Genomic DNA, 21631 nt, shown 5'->3' with positions numbered 1-21631 from the left:
ATGCCGCGACCCTTTAATACAGTTCCTCATGTTGTGGTGACCCCCAACCAGGGGTGGGTTCTAAATTTCTTTTACTACCAGTTCTGTGGGCGTGGCTTATTTTGTGGGCGTGGCTTGGAGGTCATGTGACCGAGTGGGCGTGGTTAGCTGGTCATGTGACCGGGTGGCCATGGCTGTGTGTATAGGGACTACTCAGAGGGCTGAAAAAAAGTCATTTCTGACAGGTCCTCGCACTTTTGACTGGTCCTCACACTTATGACCATCCTCACATTTATGCCTGTGTAGCATTCTTAACAACCATGTCACTCATTTCACAACTGCTTCTCTTCACCATGGTGACAAGATAGGGCAAAAACGTAAAATGTGAGGACAGTCGTAAGTTCGAGGACTGGTCAAAAGTGCGAGGACCAGTCAAAAATAACTTTTTCAGCCCTCTGAGTAGTCCATATGCATAAAAGGATACAGCAATAGAGAGGGATGAAGGAAGGGAAGGGAAATTAGAATAGGAGTGAAGGTAAGAGAGGGAGGAAGAGAGGAGGAGAAGGAGAAAGAGGAAGTAGGGAGAAGAAGAAGAGGGGGGGAAGAGAAAGTAACTAAGAAAGAAAAGACAGAGGTGGTAGGTTTGAGAAGAAAGATTGCTGTACAGTAAAAAAGATGAAAGGGAAGAAAGCCAACCCCAAACAAATATAAAGATATTAAGATAAAGAATGAATTGTTAAACTTTAAAGAATAAAAGAGAACAAATAGCAATAAATAGCAATAATTAGAAACACACATACAAACATACAACATATTTTCTTTGAACAGAGTATTTGGCCGGTCCACAAATTTAAACAGTTGTAGGAGGTTAGCAGCCACCCCTTTCCTAGAAGAATGAAATATTTTGGGAAATATTAAAAAGGCAGAATATTATATTTCCCTGGATGAGAAATGGAGAAGCATATTTTACAGACAAAGCAGCTCCCACCTTCCTGCCCCCCACCCTTTGTTAATGGGCCAGAGGCAGAAAGTCAATCCTTTGTCAAAGGACATTTGAAACACAATAGCAACAGAAACTAACACAATGGGCCCCATCAAGCCATGTGATCCTGTCCACTATTAAAACATCTTTCCAAACAGTCTCCATGTTTCCAGTGTCTTTTTCCCCACTTGGAGCAGAACCCAGAAGGATATTTCTTCCAACACAATATTTAGTCATTTCAATTAAATTTACAATTTCTATATTTCCTTTTTACCATATTTATTCCTCAACTATCTTTTTAAAAAAACAATATTACCCTTCATCCTCATCTCTAATCTTAATCAAATTCAATTTTTCCCTTCTATTCTATATTACACCCCTTTGCATTGTCATCTATTTTTATATCCATCCTCACATTGGTTAATTATGTAATACAGTTGTTTAATACAAATTCAACATTTTAATATAAATCAATTAGTTATATAACTATCTTTTTTGTATATTTATCAATATGAACATGAATATTCCAATTATTTCCATGCAATCCAATTTCTTACAAATCAATTAATTATATTTACCAATAATAATAAACCAAATAATTTCCCCCATATATTCCTCCAAACCACAACTTAACCATTTCTGCTTTCAACACAATATACAATTAATAGTATCTCAATTATTACAATTCCCTAGTTAAATAGAGCTTTTTTTCTTTTGTGTTTTAAAATCTTGAACCTCCTCTTGCCCTAAATTTCCCATTGTTTGCAGTTTTGTACCTACCTTTTTTGGTGAGGAAAAAGAAAAAGAAACCTCTCTGCCTCATTTTGTCACGTTGCAGCTAAGACCCTGCTTTCGCTTTCTCTTTTCAGTATAGCTAGGGGGAAAAAAACTTGCTCCAGGAATTTACCTCTTTGCAGCTAGCTCTTTGAAGCCCCGCGGCAAGAATTTAAAGTTTTTTTCCCTCTAGCCATCAGCTGGGACTCTGGAGCAGCAATAGATTGGGAGTGGGTGGGGTAAGCGAACGGTGACCGGGCGATCCAGCAGAGGCAGAGGGTGAGTGAAGGCGGGGGGGGGGGCGAAAGAGGGCTTTGGCGACCCCTGGGAAATGGCCGTTCGACCCCCAAAGGGGTCGCGATCCCCAGGTTGAGAACCGCTGATCTAGACGCTCAGAAAAGGGAAGAGCTAACAGAAGGCATGGAGGAAAAGATAAAACCAAAGAACCAGTGAACAAAAAAAGAAAAGGAGGAGATAATAATAAAAATAATAGTGATTGATGAATTAAATCAGGGAAAAAATATTTTAAGAGGGTTGAAAAGAGAATGTATAGTCAAGAAGTAGATGCAGACAGAGATAAAGATCCAAAAGAGGAATATGGGAGGCAAGTCAAAAACATAGCAACTAAAGTACTGAAGTGGGCAAGAAACGATGGTTAGAAAGGAAAAGGTTTCTCTCTCTCTTTTTTTAATGTTTTGATTTGCTTTTCTTTTTCTCTTTCTTTCCCTTCTTTTTTAAAATGATGGCATGATTAGAAGTTAGGTAGAAATAAGAGAAGGGGAAAACATTTGTATATACATGCCTTTATACTATGGAATAAAAGTAACAATAAAATGGGGAAGCTAGAGATTGAATGATGGTATTAAGTATCTTTTAATAATAGTGTGATTGGCACTGCAATAATATATTGAAACACTGAGCAACTAAATAATGAAAAAATATACTTCAATATAAACATGTGTATTACTATCAGAATTACATAGATTTGATGAATCGTAAAGAATATGACTTTATAGAATAATTTTGTATGTCTAAATAATATTGGGATTGGTATTAGAATTGTGTATTGAAACTTTGAATAATGAAATAATGAATGATTATATCTTAATACAAATAGATGTAAAGAGTGAAATATGGGAGGTAAGTTGAAAATGAACCGGATTTAAAGTACCAAAGTGGGCAAGAGATGTTGGATAAAAAGAAAACATCTTTTAATAAAAGGGTGACATGATTAAAAGTTAGACTAGAGATAGAAATAAGAGAAAGGGGGGAATATTGTACACTGGAAAACTTCTGAACTTTTATATAAAACAAAAAAAATGATTTATTATCTATGGTTTTTATTAGGTAGGCTAGAAAGAAGAGGATCACAATGTAACAGGTATGAAATAAAACAACTGTAATTATAACTGCTGTAAATAAAATTGGAAGCCAGTTCTTTGTAACTTTTTTCTTTTCTATTTTTCCTTATTTTTTCTTTTTTGCACTTTACCTTTTTCTTTTTTTTTCCTTCTTAATTTTAGTTTTGAATTAATTTTTACTCGTTTTTAAATTTTTCAGTAATATTTTACTTTAAAAATTTAGTAAGAGAGAATTTGTCTTTCTGTGACTACACAATGTTTGCCGTAATTATATTTTTATCAATTAAACCTGTGGTTTGCAGACCTCTGGAAGGGTGTGATGTTGTCACAGGGGATCCATGAAGGCTTGAAGAAATATTATGATTTAAATATTGAATTAAGTCTTCGGTGTTCGTGGCCCTGGTCCATCGCCACAAAAGGTATTTAAAGGGGGTCTGTAGTAAAGAAAAGGTTAAGAATCGCTATCTTCTTCATATCAATTAAGTCTCCAAAAAATAAAAACATTTTTTTTTTTTAATTTGATTTATATGCCGCCCTTCTCCGAAGACTCAGGGCGGCTTACAATGTGCTCAGCAATAGCCTTCATCCTTTTGTATATTTATACAAAGTCAGCTTATTGCCCCCACAACTGGGTCCTCATTTCACCTACCTTAGAAAGGATGGAAGGCTGAGTCAACCTTGAGCCTTGGCGAGATTCGAACCCTGCAGTAATTGCAGGCAGCTGGTCTTAATAAGCGTAATAACAGGGTGCTTTAAACCCCTGTACCACCAAGGCTCTTATTTTATATTTTGACTCACTGATATGTTAGGATACATAGCAGGGATGAAATCCAGCAGGTTCTGACAGGTTCTGGAGAACTGGTAGCGGAAATTTTGAGTAGTTCGGAGAAATGGCAAATACCACCTTTGGCTGGCCTTGAGTGGGGAGGGATTTTGCAATATCCTTCCCCCAGGAGTGGGGTGGGAATGGAGATTTTGCAGTATCCTTCCCCTGGAGTGGGGTGAGAATGGAGATTTTGCAGTATCCTTCCCCTGGAGTGAGGTGGGAATGGAGATTTTGCAGTATACTTCCCCTGGAGTGGGGAGGGAATGGGGATTTTGCAGTATTCTTCCCCTGGAGTGAGGTGGAAATGGAGATTTTGCAGTATCCTTCCCCTGCCATGCCTACCAAGCTACGCCCACCAAGCCACACCATGCCCACCAAGCCATGCCCACAGAACCGGTAGTAAAAAAAATTGGATTTCACTACTGATACATAGGTATGGCTTCTGAGAGAAGGTGTTAAATTCTTATTCTTGGATGCAAATTTAAGAGAACATTCAGTTGTTTAAGAATGAAATATTTTGTCTATTTTACTTCATAAATTAATACTGTATGAGGGTTAATGATGTGTTTAAATGTCATGTTAAGGCATAAGGCAGGGGTGAGTTTTCCCTACCGCTTCTGTGGGTGTGGCTTAATTGGTGGGCGTGGCTTGGTGGCCAGGTAACCTGGTGGACGTGGCCAATAATAATAAATAATAAAAATAATAAAGTACATGAAACAATAAGAGGTACCAAAAACCAACTTTCACACTTTACACACAGAACACAACACAACACAACTGACTCACACACAATGTAAAAGCAGCTGCACTTCACCCAAAATGGCCCCTGCAACAGCCACAAAAAGCTAAAAAACTTTCATACTTTTTCCAAACAAAATGCCACATACAGCTTTGTGAGATTTTGTGTTTGTGTGGTTAGAGTGAAATATTATAGAAATACACCAAATCTCAGAAAGCTGCACAAGTATTTTATTATTTTATTTTATTTATATTTTTAGATAAAAGCAGCTAAATTTAAAACTTCCTTAACTTTAAATTGCTATGACTAAAAAAAAAAAAAAAACTCCTAAAAAAAACCCCAATTAACTATTTTTTAAAGCTCCCCCCCCCAAAAAAAACAGAACCCCGTTACTTACCAAATTGAAGGCATAAGGCAGGCAGATTGAGTTGCTCACCAATTGGATTGATTGCAGGCAAGAAGATTCAGTTGCTAGCTGATGCAATTGATTGCAGCAGCCGAAGCAAGGCAGGAAAAGCGAGCGAGTCCAAAAGAAGCAACAAACTGCCAAGTGGGCAAGTGGGGACCGGGCGATTCGGTGGGCCTGGGCAGGGGGGCCAGGGATTTTTGCTACCGGTTCTCTGAACTACCCGCCATCTCTACCTCCAAACCGGGGGCATTTCACCCCTGGCATAAGGCACAGAGATTTTCTCCCAGTGCCTGGAGACTATGGGGACCTGGATGGCCTCAGTTGAACACTAGCAAAACTGAACAGCTTTGGGGTTTTGGAACTCCTGGTTCTGGGGACCTTCCATCTTTGGTTCTGGAGGGCTTGCATTGTCATTGACAGAACTGGTATGCCGTCTGGGGTTCCCCCTGCACTCATGGCTCCTGCTTTAAGGAGAGATGGTAGCCATGGCTAGGAGGGTTTTTATTCTTCAAACGTGCCCACTCCTGGATCAGGAGGCTTTATTCATTTATTCCATAATGACCTGATTGGATTATTGTGAATGGATTCTATATGGGATTTCCCTTGAATAGCTGGTATAGAGTACAGCGGTGGTGGTGTCTGCTTTTCTGTACATGTGACATAACTGATGCACTGGCTACCAGTATGCTTCTGACTATAGATCAAGGTGTTGATGAATCACCTTTAAAGCTTTTCATGGTGTTCCATTACTTATGGGACCATCTATCCCCAGTTGTTTCTAGTCATTTCATTCAGCCTGGCAGGAGGGTATATTCTGGGTCCCACTGGGAATAAGTGGCAGGGCTTATAAATCAGATGGCAGGGCCATTTTGGTTATAGCACCCTCTTTCTGGAATAATTTCTCTCTGGATATTGCATTTTCCTGGCCCTGTTGGCCTTCTGTCATGGCCCCAAGTGTAGGATGGAGACTATTTCTTGGTTAAATATCTAATCACTTTTACTTTTTTCTGAGTGCTGTTTTATGTTTTTTGTACATTTGGTAATCCCTTTTTAATATTGTTAGCTGCCTAGAATCATGTATTTCAGATGATGGCCATATTAATCTACTAAATATATAAATCGGGTAGTTTATTTGCTTGTGACTTAGAATGTAATGCGAAGTCAGCCAATGCAGTTTGCAAACCAGGATTTATATTTTAAGATTGTTGTATGGATCCAGGCTCTTTTGAATCACTAAATAGTTCATTAAATAAACCATGTTGTAATACATGTGGACCCAAACATAAAGTTGCAATTCAAATAAGCAACCACATGCAGATGGATATTGCAGATAATTTTTATATTAAGAACAGAAGTACATTTGCTTTAATTTATATTTATTATTATTATTATTATTATTTTATTATTTTTCATATTTGTATACCGCCCTACTCCCGAAGGACTCAGGGCGGTGAACAGCCATAATAAATACAAATACATATAGAAGTTAAAAACTATTAAGAAACAGATTAAGTAATTTAGGCTCAAAGATTAAAAACATCCAAATTTATCTAAAGAGGTTTAAAACCCAATTTAAAAGACAGTTTAAAAGCCAATTAAAAAGGGAGAGTTAGGCCAGACCAGCTTGTTGGAATAGAAATGTTTTCAGGGCAGTCTAGATTTCAAGAAGATAGAGATAAATGTGGTATTGAAATGAAATATGGATATTTTGACAAAATTATTTGGGGACCAGATAAGAAAATGTTATCGAAAATCTATAACTTTATATTAGATGAGGATAGAGCCGAGAAGATAGCTAAAAATCAGCTAAGCATTTGGGAGAAAAATTTAGGATATGGCCTTAATTTCAATGATTGGGAGATAGCTTGGAACAGAAATCTCAAAATAACGAAATCCGTAACATTCAGGGAAAATCACTACAAAATGTTGCATAGGTGGTACCTAGCCCCGGACAGGCTGGCCAAAATATTTCCAAATTCCTCTGCTTTATGTTGGAAATGTGGAAAGACGGTCGGCACCTTTTATCATCTGTGGTGGACTTGCCCTGAGACCAAAAAGTTTTGGTTAAAGATTCGACTCTGGCTCTCGGAAATAATGGGACAAGAGATAGCCCTGGCCCCGGAATACTTCCTCTTAGGTATGATTGAAGATGGTCTTGACAACAACAAAACCCAACTGGCAATTCAAATTATTACTGCGGCTAGATTAGCCTTTGCGAAACTCTGGAAATCCAACTCTACCCCCTCTGAAGAAACATTAATAAATAAAATTCTAGAGTGCGCAGAGATGGCTAAATTGACGAGCGAGCTAAAAAACGAAGAGAACTTTAAGTACTACGAAGTTTGGGGAATTTGGTATAACTGGTTAAAGAATAGAATAAAAATAAAAATATGATATTAGGCTACGATCTGTTAGACACCCGAAATGGACTTAATTGTATAGAAACGTAGAGAACTGTATAGAACTGTATATTGTATAGCTATGGATAGATTTCATTTAATGTTTGATCTAATGAAATGTGTAACATTGCACCTCGGATTAAGATTGTGATTGTATATTGTCTTTTTAAAAATTGGAAAATTCAATAAAGTATTTAAAAAAAAAAAAAAAAAAAAGAAATGTTTTCAGGGCTCGGCGGAAAATGCGTAAGTCTTGGATGTTTCGTAACTCCGGGGGAAGCCCGTTCCAGATGGTAGGTGCCCCCACAGAAAAGGCTCTCCCCCTGGGGGCCGTCAGTCGACATTGTTTGGCCGACGGCACCCTGAGGAGTCCCTCTCTATGGGAGCGAACTGGTCGGTGAGAGGCTATTGGTGGCAGGAGGCGGTCTCGTAAGTACCCTGGTCCTGAGCCATGGAGCGCTCTAAAGATAGTAACCAAAACCTTGAAGCGCACCCGGAAGACCACTGGGAGCCAGTGCAGCTCGCGCAGGAGGGGGGTTACATGAGAGCGCCACATTGCTCCCATTACCACCCGTGCGGCCGCATTCTGGACCAGTTGGAGCCTTCGGGTGCTTCTCAAGGGGAGCCCCATGTAGAGAGCATTACAATAATCCAGGCGTGAGGTGACAAGGGCGTGAGTGACCGTGCGTAACGAGTCCCGATCCAGAAAGGGATGCAACTGGCGAATCAGGCGAACCTGATAAAAAGTCCTCATGGCTACGGCCGTCATATGCTCTTCAAAAGACAGCCGTGAGTCCAGGAGGATGCCCAAGTTGCGAACCCCATCTGTGGGGGCCAACGACTCGCCCCCAATAGTCAGAGATGGCGCCAACTGACTATATCGGGACGACAGAAACCACAGCCACTCGGTCTTGGATGGGTTGAGTCTGAGTTTGTTCCTCCCCATCCAGATCCGTACGGCCTCCAGGCACCGGGACATCACCTCGAGGGCATCATTGGGGTGGTCTGGGGTGGAGATGTACAGCTGGGTGTCATCAGCGTACTGATAGTACTTCACCCCAAAACCACGGATGATCTCACCCAGCGGCTTCACATAAATGTTGAATAGAAGGGGCGAGAGGACCGATCCTTGTGGCACCCCACATATAAGGGGCCTCGGGGTCGACCTCTGCCCCCGTCAACACAGACTGCGACCGGTCAGAGAGAAAGGAGGAGAACCACTGTAGAACAGTGCCCCCCACCCCCAACCCTTCCAACCGGTGCAGCATGATATCATGATCGATGGTATCAAAAGCCGCTGAGAGGTCTAATAGGACAAGGACTGAGGAGCAACCCCTGTCTCGAGCCCTCCAGAGATCATCAACCAATGCGACCAATGCTGTCTCTGTGCTGTACCCGGGCCTGAATCCCGACTGGAACGGATCTAGATAATTCAATTCATCCAGGTACTGAGGCAGTTGTCGTGCAACCACACTCTCAACAACCTTTGCAACAAAGCGAAGGTTGGAGACAGGACGATAATTAGCTAATACAGCTGGATCCAGGGAGGGCTTCTTGAGGAGGGGCCTCACCACCGCCTCTTTCAAGACGGTGGGAAAGACACCCTCACTCAAAGAAGCATTTATAATCTCCTGGAGCCAGCCTCGTGTCACCTCCCGGGAGGCCAGTACCAACCAGGATGGACACGGGTCCAATAAACATGTGGTCGCCTTTAGTCTGTTCAGTATCCTGTCCACGCTTTCGGGAGTCACAGGATCAAACTCTTCCCAAATAATATTCTCAGGACCTGCCCCTGTCATCTCCTCTGGATCAATCCAGTCAGAGTCTAGCTGTTCACGAATCTGAGCAATTTTGTCATACAGATATTGTACAAAATCCTCAGCTCTACCCTCCAAGGGGTCTTCCCGCGTCTCTTGATGGAGCAGAGAGCGGGTCACCCTAAACAGGGCGGCTGGGCGATTATCTGATGACGCAATAAGAGTAGAAAAGTAGTTACTCTTCTCTACTCTTATCGCCACTAGGTAATTCTTAATATGAGATCTTACCAGTGTTCGGTCGGATTCAGAACGACTAGCCCTCCAACTGCTCTCTAGGCGTCTTTTCCGGCGCTTCATCTCCCTCAGCTCCTCAGTATACCAAGGAGCCAGGTGAGACCGGCGCCGGGTCAGAGGCCGCAAAGGCACGACTCAGTCTAAAGCATCAGCCGCCGCCCTATCCCAGGCGGCCACTAAGTCCTCAGCCGAGTCGTGTGCTAGAACCTCAGGAAATGGCCCAAGCTCCATCTGGAATCTCTCAGGATCCATCAGGCGCCTGGGGCGGAACCACCTGGTCGGTTCCGCCTCCCTGCGGCGGGGTGTGGCTGTTCGAAGGTCCAGGCGAAGGAGGGAGTGATCTGACCATGACAAGGGTTCAATCACTATATCCCCTATCTCGAGATCACTCAACCACTGTCCAGAGACAAAAACAAGGTCATTTACTGTGATGGCTTTCCCTTCTAATCTTGTTGTGGTATAGTTTCTTTCTTTTTTACTACTATTGCCATGTTTTAAACTGAAGCTTCTGGTACAAGGGTAATTGTGGGCATCTCTGAGCTATTCTGATTGAAAGCGGTATTTATGTGTGTGTGTGTATATATATATATGTGGTTCTGAAATCTCACAGAACCAGGGCTGCATAACATCATAACTTACGTAGGTAAAACCTGGCTAGAAAGAATATGCACATAAAAGCCTACGAAAAAGAAAGAAAAAGAAATGTATGTATGTATGTATGTATGTATGTATGTATGTATGTATGTTCAGGAGTAAACAATACTATCAATCTTAATCAGCATGACCAATAATAAGAGAGATTGGAACTGCAATTTAACAGATTGGGAAAGCTATATATTATCCTCTACTATTTAAGGTGGAGTTAAGTGCATCAACACAGGATAGGTTTTGTTTTTTGGTGGGATTTTTTTTTTTTTTGGCATATGACAATTGCTAGTTTTTTGATACATCAGAATTCAGTGCTGAATTAATGGATTAAGTAGAACCTATTTTAAAGAATAGGACTATAAATCAAATAGTACTATTCCTGACAGCAGCCATTCCAAACTACCTTGTTCTCCTAATTGAACAAGACGTTTTCATCTAAACAACTTGTCTGCAATAGCCAACTCACTATATTTAAATTTGTAATTTCAGTATTCCAATGTTTACTCTTTACATTCCCTCCTACTCTTACCTAAGATTTTATTATTTGTCTGCAATCTATTGCTATAAGCTATAAAATTCCTTTCATATTTTGCAAAATGGCAATGAAAATACAGTAAGCTGGAACTAGTCATATGACCACTAAATATTAGAATAAGTTTATGTTTTCATTGTATGCAGTGGCTCATTTACATAATCTACTTGATAAAAAGAGGGATCAAGAGATACTGTCAAGCCCCCTCCCCTCCAGTGACTGGAGGTTTTGAGGGTCTGGATAGAGGAAAAGCAGATTGCAGCTTAATCCTGGCAAGATCAAGTTGCTACGGGTTCTAAAATCCTCACACCCAAAGAAAATTCCATCTGTATCTCTGCATGGGATTTCATTTCCTCAGACCCCCACTGATGTGGAATTGGGTAACTCCTATTGGATTCATAGCTCCTGCTCAAGGACCAGGTTGCAGCTCTGGCAGCTATTGCCTTTCTGTAAATCCATCTAATGTGCAACTGATAATACATACCTAGATTGACAGGCCCTGTTCATGGCCAACCATGCCTTCATCCCCGCCTGGTTGGTTGGACTATTGCAAAGGGGCTGCCTATGAAGAGCATTCAGAAGTTGCAACTAGTCATCTGAGAAAAGAGTACCAGTTCTTGACAAAATGTTTAATTAAAAAAGGAGTGAGCTTTAGGTGGTTAATACCGGAAGGAATATTGGTGAATTGGCATGAGCAAAGACACAGATTTGACTCGCTAGAGAAGGCAGAACTATTTTATTATCAATATTTGGGACTACAAGAAGAGGAGAGATTGAGAGAGGAAAGAGAGATTAGATACCAGGAAGAAACAGTGAAAGAAAAAGAAGATCAAATAAGAGAGACGGCAAAGGAACAAGAAGAAAGAGCAATAAGAGAAGGGGCAAGGTGTTAAAGAACAAAGAGAGACAAGCATGACAAGATCAGCAAAGACTATTAATAAGTAAACTATGGAGGAAGAAATAAAAGCAATATCGATAAACATTAATGGATTAAATTCATCAATAAAAAGGAAAAGAACTTTAAATAAATTGGAAAAATTAAATGGACATAATATGTTTACAAGAAGTTCATATTAGAAAACAACATAAAAAACTTTTGGAATACCAAAAATTGGGAGAAGTATTTACTGCACTGGCATATCAAAGTAAAAGAGGTGTAGTACTATACATTAAAAATACACTAGCACCTAAATAAATATTTGCTAACGAAGAAGGGAAGATTCTTATTCTGGAAGTAACAATGAACTATAAATAGTCTTAATGGTGATATACGCCCCAAATGACAATCAAGAAGATTTTTATGGAAAATTGCACAGAAGAATAATTGAATAATTTAATTCAATTCATACTCGAATTGAAGTCGAGTATGAAAATATTTGCATGATGGACGATTTTAATGCAATAACATAAGTTGAATTGGACTATAAAACCACAAAGATAAATAAGAAACCCAGAAAAACTCTTCCAAAAGCCTTTTTTACAATCGTGGAGGAATTAAATATCCAAGATGTTTGGAGAAGATATCTGAAAGAAAAATGATACACTTTTCATTCAAATAGACATGTTCATGGTCTAGAATAGATATGATGTGGATATCAACCGATTTATTAATAAATATACAAGATATAAACATTGAAGCAAGCACATGGGCAGATCATAATCCGATTACAATTATATGGAAGGGACAAAAAAAGAGATCAAGCTAGACATTAAATCAAACAATATTAAATGTAAAAGTTTCAACAATTTATGGAGAAAGAATTGACTTTCTTTTTTAGAGAAAATAAAAAGGAAGATACCTCATTACAAAATGTGTGGGATACAGCAAAAGCATACATTTGAGGATTGGCAATGACTTATTTGGGAAAAAAGAATAAAAAGAAAAGACAAACTAAAAAAAAATTGGAAGAGGAGTATAAGAAATTAGAAATGGAACTACAGAAAGATACAAAAAATAAGAGGATTAAAAATCAAATGGACCTTAAAAACATGAATCTAATTGAAAAAGAGGATTTGGCGCTCAAAATAAAAACTTCTAAGCAAATTTTTTTTGAAAATGCAAACAAGTCAGGAAGATGGTTGGCATACAAAATGAAAAAGGAGAGAGAAAAAAAGTTAATCAATCAACTAATGGATGAGGGAACTGTATGCTATCAAAATGAAGAAAAGAAGAAAATAGTACAGAACGAGAAACTCTGTAAACAAGAGACAATATCAGAAGAAAGGATAAAATACCTAGAAAAATCTGAATTACCCAAAATACCAGAAGATTATAAAAAGGCATTAGACGAAAGAATAACAATGACAGAACTAAAGAGGGATTAAAAAAATAAAAGAATGGCAAAGACCAGGCCCAGATGGATTGCCAGCAGAGCTATATAAAACATTACAAGATGTAGAAAGCAACACAATGCTGGAAGTATTTAATGAACTCCTGATAGAAGCAAAGATACCAAACTTGTGGACGGAGGCATATATTACTCTACCAAAAGAAGATACAGACCTGCAACAAATAAAGAACTATAGACTGATTTCCCTGTTAAATGCGGATTATAAAATGTTTGCATCATTAATGGCTGATAGATTAAAGAGATTGTTAAATGAATGTATACACATGGACCAAAATGGTTTCCTACCCAAGGGACAGATTAGAGACAATATGAGAATAATTCTGAATACTTTGGAATATTATGAGGCACATCCAGAAAAATAAATGTTGATATTTCTTGATGCCCAGAAGGCGTTTGACAATGTAAATTGGCAATTTATGATAAAACAACTACAGACTATAGATTTTGAGGGGGGATTTATAAATATGATTAAAACAATTTATTATAAGGAATCAGCAAAAGTGATGGTAAATGGAGATATGATAGAGAAGGTTAATATTATGAAAGGCACAAGATAGGACTGTTTTCTATCGTCATTATTATTTGTGTTGACATTAGAGTATTAAATAGAAATATAAGACAAAATGAAGAGATAAAAGGTATTAAAATTAAAAAAGAAGAATATAAACTACAGGCATTTGCAGATGATTTAGTCTTTATTTTAGAGGAGCCACAAGCATTGGGCCAAAATTAATTGAACAAATAGAAATAGGGAGAAGTGGCAGGGTTGAAAAAACAAAAATATTGGTGAAAAATATCACAAAGAAACAGAAAAAGGAGTTAATGGAGAAATTGGATATTCAGATTGCTAAAAAAGATATGTAGGAATTCAGTTAACAGCAAGGTGTATTACGATTAAGGATAATTACTATTGAATTGTAATTGAGACAGATTTGGAGAGATGGAAGAATCTACAATTATCATTAATGGGAAGAATAGCAACAATTAAGATAAATATATTACCAAGATTGTTGTTTTTATGTCAAACAATACCGAAAAAAATAGAAAAAATATTTTGAAAATCTTAATAAAATAATAATGAAATTTATATGCAAGGGAAAAAAACGAGATTTAATATAAAAATGCTACAAGATGCAAGACTCAGAGGAGGGTTTGGACTACCAAATTGGGAATTAAATTATCAGGCAGCAACATTATCATGGATGAAAGAATGGATTGAATTAAGAAACACAAGGTTATTGACATTGGAGGATCATGATCTGCAACTGAGTTGGCATGCTTTTTTATGGTATGGGAAAAATAAGATACATCGTTATTTTCAAAGACATTATGTAAGAAATACTTTATTATCAATATGGGCGAAAGTTAGAGAAAAATATTATTTGAAAATACCAATATGGCTTTCAACAATGGAAGCATTAGTACATCCAAATATTATTAACATGGGAAATATTATTAGATATAAAGATATTTCATTAGAAAAGGGGGAAATGAAAATGAAACAAGAATTAGAAGAACAAGGGATTGATATGGAGTGGTATACACAATTGCAAATACAATTGAGATATGAAAAAGATGCAGTGTTATACGGCTTTTACTTGGAGATGACAGAATTGGATGAGATACTCACAGGAACAGATGAGAGAATGATTAAAAAATTGTATAGTTACTTTCTATTAAATTAAAAGAACAAGTAAAAGAAACAATGATAGCATGGGCAAAAAAATTTGGATAAAAACAATAGAGTTAGATAAATGGCAGCAACTATGGGAAAGAAACTATAAGTTAACAATGGCAACAGCATACAAAGAGAATTTGTATAAAATGTTTTATAGATGGGATATGTCACCGTAAAGATTGTTAAAAATGTTTAAAGATAGATCAATTAAGTGTTGGAAATGTCACCAGACACCAGGATCATATTACCATATGTGGTGGATATGTGCAGAAGCAAGAAATTATTGGGCAAAAATTTGGATTTGGTTAGAGAAAATGACTTGGCAACATATTATAAAAAATAAAAATAAACTTTACTCACCTTTTAACATCTGGCTTTTCCCCCAGGCATATGGAGGCAACCCTTTGGTTGCTTTTATTATGACTGGTTGTCATTCTATAGTCTGTATATAGTGGTGGGTTGCCCCCGGTTCGGACCGGTTCTATAGAACTGGTAGTAAAACTGGCGGGAGGCTCCACCCACTCACCCCGTCATCAAAACGTTTCTGTGCATGCGCACAGCCCCATTGTGAACTGGTAGTAAAGGTAAGTAGAACCCACCCGTCTGTATATCATCTTCATATTTATGCATTGTGTGTGTTTTCACATTACATGGTTCTTTTTCAGGTTGTTTTGTTGTTGTTGTTGTATGCCACCCAGAGTATCCCTATTTGAGCTGGGTGGCCTTATAAAACCAGAAAATAAATCTAATGAGATTCAAGAAGCAAACTCCGAGATTCCGAGATTCAAATGAGCCTCTTCCAGTTGGTATTCAAAACGTTTTAAAAACATGATTATCCTCAATAGCCAGGACATTGAAACTAGTTAGGTAAAAACTGTATATTTTCTGAGGACTACACATTATTGTTGTGATAGTTACCATTAACTGTTGGGGTGTGAATATTATAGTTTTAATTAATGTTATTTTATTCTTAAGAGTGCCAGTTTGGAGTAGTGATTAAGGCATCAGGCAAGAAACTGGGATGTCATGAGTTCCAGGCCTGCTTTAGGCATGAAGCCAGCTGGGTGACCTTGAGCCAGTCACTCACTCTCAGCCCTAGGATGGAAACAAGGGCAAACATTTCCAAAATCTTGCCAAGAAAACTGCAAGGACTTGTCCAGGCAGTCGCCAGAAGTCAGGATTAACTCAAAGGTACTCTCCTCTCTCCCCCTCCTGTTAAAAAAAGCATTGCTAGCCACTCAGAATCATGGATGCTAGATGGGCAGCCATATAAATTATTTAAATGATTAAGTAAACATTTTAAAAAGTAATCATTTTAACAGGAAAACACATTACATGAACTACATATACAGGTATGCCAATTCCAAGACCAGCAATTCTGATAATACTGGATTAAAGTAGAAATAGAACTATTACAAGCACAGCAATTTACAAAACAATAGAATTTGACAATTCCACATAACTCTGATTCTACCTGATCCAAAAGAGCTTTCAATGAAACTACCATAATCATAAAGGAGCAATCAGAGCTTGAGACAAACTGCCCAAGAATGTCAGAAAGAAGATAGTCCATCATTTGTAGTTTATGATGGCATACAGAGTGCCCTAGCACTGTTTTTTTCTGTTGTGGCCCATAATAATGTCTTCATCATATCCCTAGCCCATGACTGAGTTAGGTCTTAAAATATTCTTAACTGTAGGTTGATTAGATTTTTTTTCATCCTTATTGCAACTATCTATGGTAATCTCAACTGATGGCTGGGAAATTCTGGGAATTGAAGTCCAAAAGTCTTAAAGTTGTCAAAGTTGGACACCTCTGGTCTATACTGTAATATCTATTAGAGTTTGTTATGTTATACTAAGATACACAATTTAAAATTATGGTTTTGGGGAGGATATGGTTATACTTTTTTCAAATATCCTAACAACATTGCACTACATACTAGTAAAAAGCTGCATGGATTTTTGCAGGTTGCCTTAACAGAGTCAAAGGAGAGAATGGAGCACAAACTCTAGTTCTGAAGATCCTAATTACAAAGCCCCAGAACAGAGCCAGCATTTTTCTGGCTAAACCAACAGTATGTAATCAATATTCATATCACACAAAATAGCTCCTCTTGGCTCAACATCTCTTGTGATAATAGAAGCCTGGTAACTTTAAATGTTTGCCCTGAGCTGTTCTGACTATACCTCAGGAAGATTATAAGCACTCCATAAATACCCCAGATTAATACTGATCCCAACATCAAATCCACTTAAAGAGACTTTAAGAATACTGTGGTTCTCAAAGCTGTAACTCACTGTTTTCTTCCAAGAAAAAAACTGCTTTCTTGGAAAATCAGAAGAAACTAATGAAAACATGGCAAATAATACATACTGTGTCTGGTATTGGTAAGAATACCAATTGGTAAAAATTGGTAAAGGTATATTGATAAGAAAATGTCTAAAATATGACAGAAGGAACATCTATATATTTTATTCTCTGGCTTTATACACAATAGAAACATACATAGAATTAAGGTTTCTTTTTTAGATCAACCCTCTTATTGTGAAAGCACGACCTCTCCTTCCTAAAAGAAGTATACATTACTCTAAAGTACATTATAGGTTAAAGGAATTGTTTCCCACTCTTCTTACAGGTTCAATCATTTATTTCATCAGTTTATGGAGTGATTTGTTATTAACAGGATTTAGCCCCAGTATGATTTAAATCAATTTAACATTACTAGCATGCAAAAAATGTTACATGTCTTACTAAAATAAACAGTGTAGCTGACAACAGGAGAAAAATCGCAAGAGGCCAGCAATACAGTGTTTGGTGGACAGGAAACAAACAAAAATACATACCTCACTTATACATATCTTTATACTGGACAGGTAACAAACATTTAAGTCCACTTCCTAGGACTTCACACTGAGTAACTACATTAACTAGTACAGGAATATAGTTCCTAATCCAATATAACATATTTTTCCTAGACGGAAGTCACCTCTGCATATAAGCAGTTGATTATATTTTTCCAAGTTCACACATTGTAAATATTATCTATATGAATTTGCAATTGCAAAACTCTGCAATACAGATGCAAATGTTGCAGTAGAGACAGCAACTCAGTTTTAAAACCCACATGCAGCAGAAATAAGGTAGTTTCTAATGTTGGTCAAGAGTTATGATCAGCATTTTGCCTTGTAAGACAATACTACTATTTGAATACATGTTAGTAAATCTGTCAGGTATACAATCTGAGCGAAAAATTTCTTTTTAAGTGATGCGGACTAGTAATAGCATGCATCATTTTAAGAGTCATTCCACTTTTTCTATGGAAGGGAATGCCTCTTTTAACCCAGTTGTAAAAAACTTTAATACAACTACTATTGTTAACTAATTAGACATCTATCAATGAACACTTTTTGAGCAATTTAATTAAACCCATTAGCTGAACAGTTCCAAAAGAGAAATGTTTTTCTTAACTACATCACAATTATTAAGTTTAAGAAGACATACTGGTCATCTCAAAAAACTTTTACATTTATGTAGGGTTGGGGAACAAGACAGACAAACAATGTAACAAAATCCAAGAAACAAAGTACCTGAACATTTTGTGCCATGAATTCTGATTAATAAATAGGTTTTCCATATCTAGTTAAAGACATGTGCTAATTGTAATTTCAATCTTTTTTTTTTAAATCAGACACGTTGTTCTGTTTTTGAAATAGCCTTATGGTAAGGAGTAATATCGCTAAATGCCTTTCCATCTGCAGCAAGCATTGCATTATGGAAGCTTAAAGCCATCTGAAAATAGACCCAAGGATTGAGAGCAAACTGGTTCCTGACGATCAACAAGTTTAGATATGAAGGAGTCACAGTTCAGAAGGGTGGCCACCTGCCAATGTTTACTGACTCTCATTCGTTAGGAACTAACTCCACCTCCAAAGTCTGCAAACGCCACTCATCACACTGCCTTGCACTAGAAGACCAATTCTTTCTCCAGGACTAGAAGGCACAAAACAGCATCCTTCAAACCCTTTCCCCAACGTCTCTTCTTTGAAGCCTTCTGGATCCCTTAGCAGTAGGCACAGTTCTGTCCACAGGCAAACTGCGTGGTTCAAAACCCTCTCCCAGAAATCATCCCTTTTGGGACCGGGGCAAGAAATTAGGAATAAATTCCTCGAAGGAGAGACAACTTCGCCAGCCAGCCGAGGGAGGTTGCCACATAACATCTCAGCTTTTTTATATTATTATTATTATTCGCCTTTGCACACTGGCCCACAAGAGAAGAGGCAAAACTAGGAAGAGCATCAATCAAAGCACGAAAGAAACCAGCGGGGAATGGAGAGGGTGAAAGAGAAAACGCGTCTTTGTCTGAGATCATCCATAACCTCATAACTACCCAGCCAAGACCCCCAAGACAGGGAGAAGCATCGGCTACCAGCCTCGCGGCTAATGCTTCGTGGTCACCTGGACTGCTTTTAAAACGTTACGTGTGCCCCCCTCCACACGTCGATTAAGACGCTCCCCGTTCCCCGTTCCTTACTTTTCATGCTGGGTGATTTCTTGCCCCTTCCCCGGCGGTGCGGACAGGGCACCCTGCTGCTGCAGAAGCAGCAGCCTGCAAGTGGCCAGGTGCCGCCGGTGCTCCTCCTGGAGCCGGGCGTTCTCGTGGTACAGCTTGGCCACTTGCTGCTCGAGTTCGTCTATCCGGAGCTTTTGCTTCTCCAGCAGCTCCTGCTGCGTCTCAATGATCTTGTTGAGTTCCTTGAGATACTCCGCCGCCTTACTCGGGTTCTCCGCCGGCGCCTCCATGGCCCGGCCAGCCCTGCTAGCCGCCACGCACCTTCAGCGGTCCAAGGCGGTCTTGGCCACAGCTCCGGGGAAGGAGGGAGGGAGGGAGGCAGCAGCAACGCCTGGGAACTCAGCTCGACCGCGGGTGTCGAAAGTCGGCGACCCCAGCGCCAGTCCAGCTGCCCCCACACACACACTGTTGGAAGTCCGCTTCTCGGCTAAGGAGCGCCCACCGAGCAGTTCCTATTCCGAGCCGCCATTGCCCGCGGGGCCCTCTTGACTGCTTTTGACCCAGCCGGCCGGGCGTGTTGCTTCCTTCACCGAGAACGTCCCGCGAGTCTAGCGCGCAGGTTTCTTTCCCGCCAGCCTTTTCCTTCTCTTCAGCGAGCCCTGGGAAAAGTCTGCCCCGGCCAGCTCCGCAACCAGTTCCCTCACCTCAACCGCCTCTCGCGCTTGACTCCTCCCGCTTCCTTTCTTGTTTCTTTCTTTTTCTCCCCTCTCGTGCTCACGCAGGCGCCTTTGCCCCCCCCCTCTTTCTCCTCCCCCCGCAGCTTCTGTTACTGGTCTCGTTTAAACCGCAACAACCCCTGGATTCCGCACGTCGACAACGCGCAAAGACCGGCGCAGAGTTTGCAAAGTGTCCGCGCCGTACTGGATGGCGCGCCGCTTCCCGGCTTCGGCGGGGGCGAGGGGGGGGCGGAAGAGAAGAGTTGGTGCTGAGCAGCTGCGTAGCCGCCTGATTTAAGCCGCTGGGGTTGGTTGCTGTCACCGCGGCGTCCTCTTGGCCGCTGCTAGCCGGACGGTCAAAGCAGCCCCAGCATTTCGCTCCAACCCGGTCTCCGACACGAACATAAATCCCTTCCCCGCCGGGAAACCGAGGCGGAGGAAGAACGGCGCGTGACGGCAGCTGCAGGACCGCTGCGAAGGCGGGAGACCGGCCAGGGAGTGACCAGCACGTGGAAGCAAGCGAGCAGCAGCCGCCGTCCCCCTCCCCCCGCCGTCCCCTCAGCCCGGCTCCCCTTTTTGGATGGGAAGCGACGCGGAGCACCGCTGAACGACGCCGGCATAAAGGTGGGAATATCGGCTGCCGAAAAAGGACGCCGCTTTCCTCTTCCTCTTCCTCCTCCTCCTCCTTTTTCTCCCACCCCAGTTGCGAAGAAGGAAATAGCGAGGGACGCTGGAGAGCCGGGACGCTCCGCCAGGTGAGGGAGACGGTAAGAGCGCCCGCTGGGGCGAAAAACCGAAGTCCTTGCGGCTTTTTTTTTTTTTTTTTAAATAGGTGAGTTGCGCCTCCTTTTGCTTGCAGCCTCCAGCGGTCGTCTGTCCCACAACAAATCCGTCCGGGGCTGAAATTCAGACCCTCAGTTGCCTTCTCCGTATCAACGGCGTTGGTGGCAAGCTCGCAGTTACCTCCCTTTCAGCTCTCCGAAATGCTTAAAACACTCCTCCCCCCCACACTCCACACAAACACACAACGCCGCTGAATTTACTTCGGGGGATTTCAATTCAGAGAATATTGCATTTCTAGGGAAAAAGAGGAAGGAGGAACTGGAAGGCGGAAAGTAAAGCCCGGCTGGCACTGCCCCAGTCTCTCTCACCGCCCTTTCCCCCACTTGGGAAAAGAGGGCAGACGGGGCTCTTCCGAAGAGAAAGGAGCAGGAGGCCAGTCCTTGCCAAGAGCCGGAGCTGTTTGCAAACATCGCCAGCCGGGCGCTCCAAGCGGCAGCTTTCTAGCCATATGCCCGCGGCCACGCTTCCTCCTTTGGCTGGCGACTGCGAGCGCTTTGAAGAGGCAGCCGGTCTCTTCTCGGGCAACAGAAGAGCCAGCGGTGTCCTCCCTCCGCTCCAGGGGGGGCTTCCACTCGAGCTGGGGGCGTGGAACCTATTGGAAGGGATCCGGGGCGGCTGACCAAAGAGACGATCAAAAGAAGGAGCCTAGAGAAATAAGGAAACCTGTAAGTTGGGGAAATGGTGGGCGGGAAGGGGAAACGGGATTTTCTCCATCACTTCCCAATCGCGTTTCTCTATTTTCCTTCCCTCTGCTGTTCTGAAATGCGCCTTGATGCGCAATGGACTGCAGTAGCGTTTGCTGCTTTGGCTAGCTGTACCGGTAGTCCTT

The 21631-nt window shown here is 40.6% G+C and overlaps 1 protein-coding gene across 1 annotated transcript in view; it reads right to left on the bottom strand.

Annotated features, from left to right (window-relative positions):
• Window positions 1-19533, bottom strand: part of IQSEC1 (IQ motif and Sec7 domain ArfGEF 1) — a 325666-nt gene extending 306133 nt beyond the window's left edge. The window contains exon 1 of the mRNA XM_070936983.1: window positions 19265-19533. Within this exon, the coding sequence (XP_070793084.1) occupies window positions 19265-19533 (269 nt within the window). The remainder of the gene's footprint in view (window positions 1-19264) is intronic.
• Window positions 19534-21631: the final 2098 nt, after the last annotated feature.

Source organism: Pituophis catenifer, unplaced genomic scaffold (assembly GCF_029215685.1).
Source record: "Pituophis catenifer annectens isolate HBS135680 unplaced genomic scaffold, rPitCat1.0.hap2 SCAF_2, whole genome shotgun sequence".
NCBI lineage: Eukaryota > Metazoa > Chordata > Lepidosauria > Squamata > Colubridae > Pituophis > Pituophis catenifer.
Note: the sequence above shows the minus strand (reverse complement) of the source record. Positions and strands in the feature narration are given on the sequence as shown.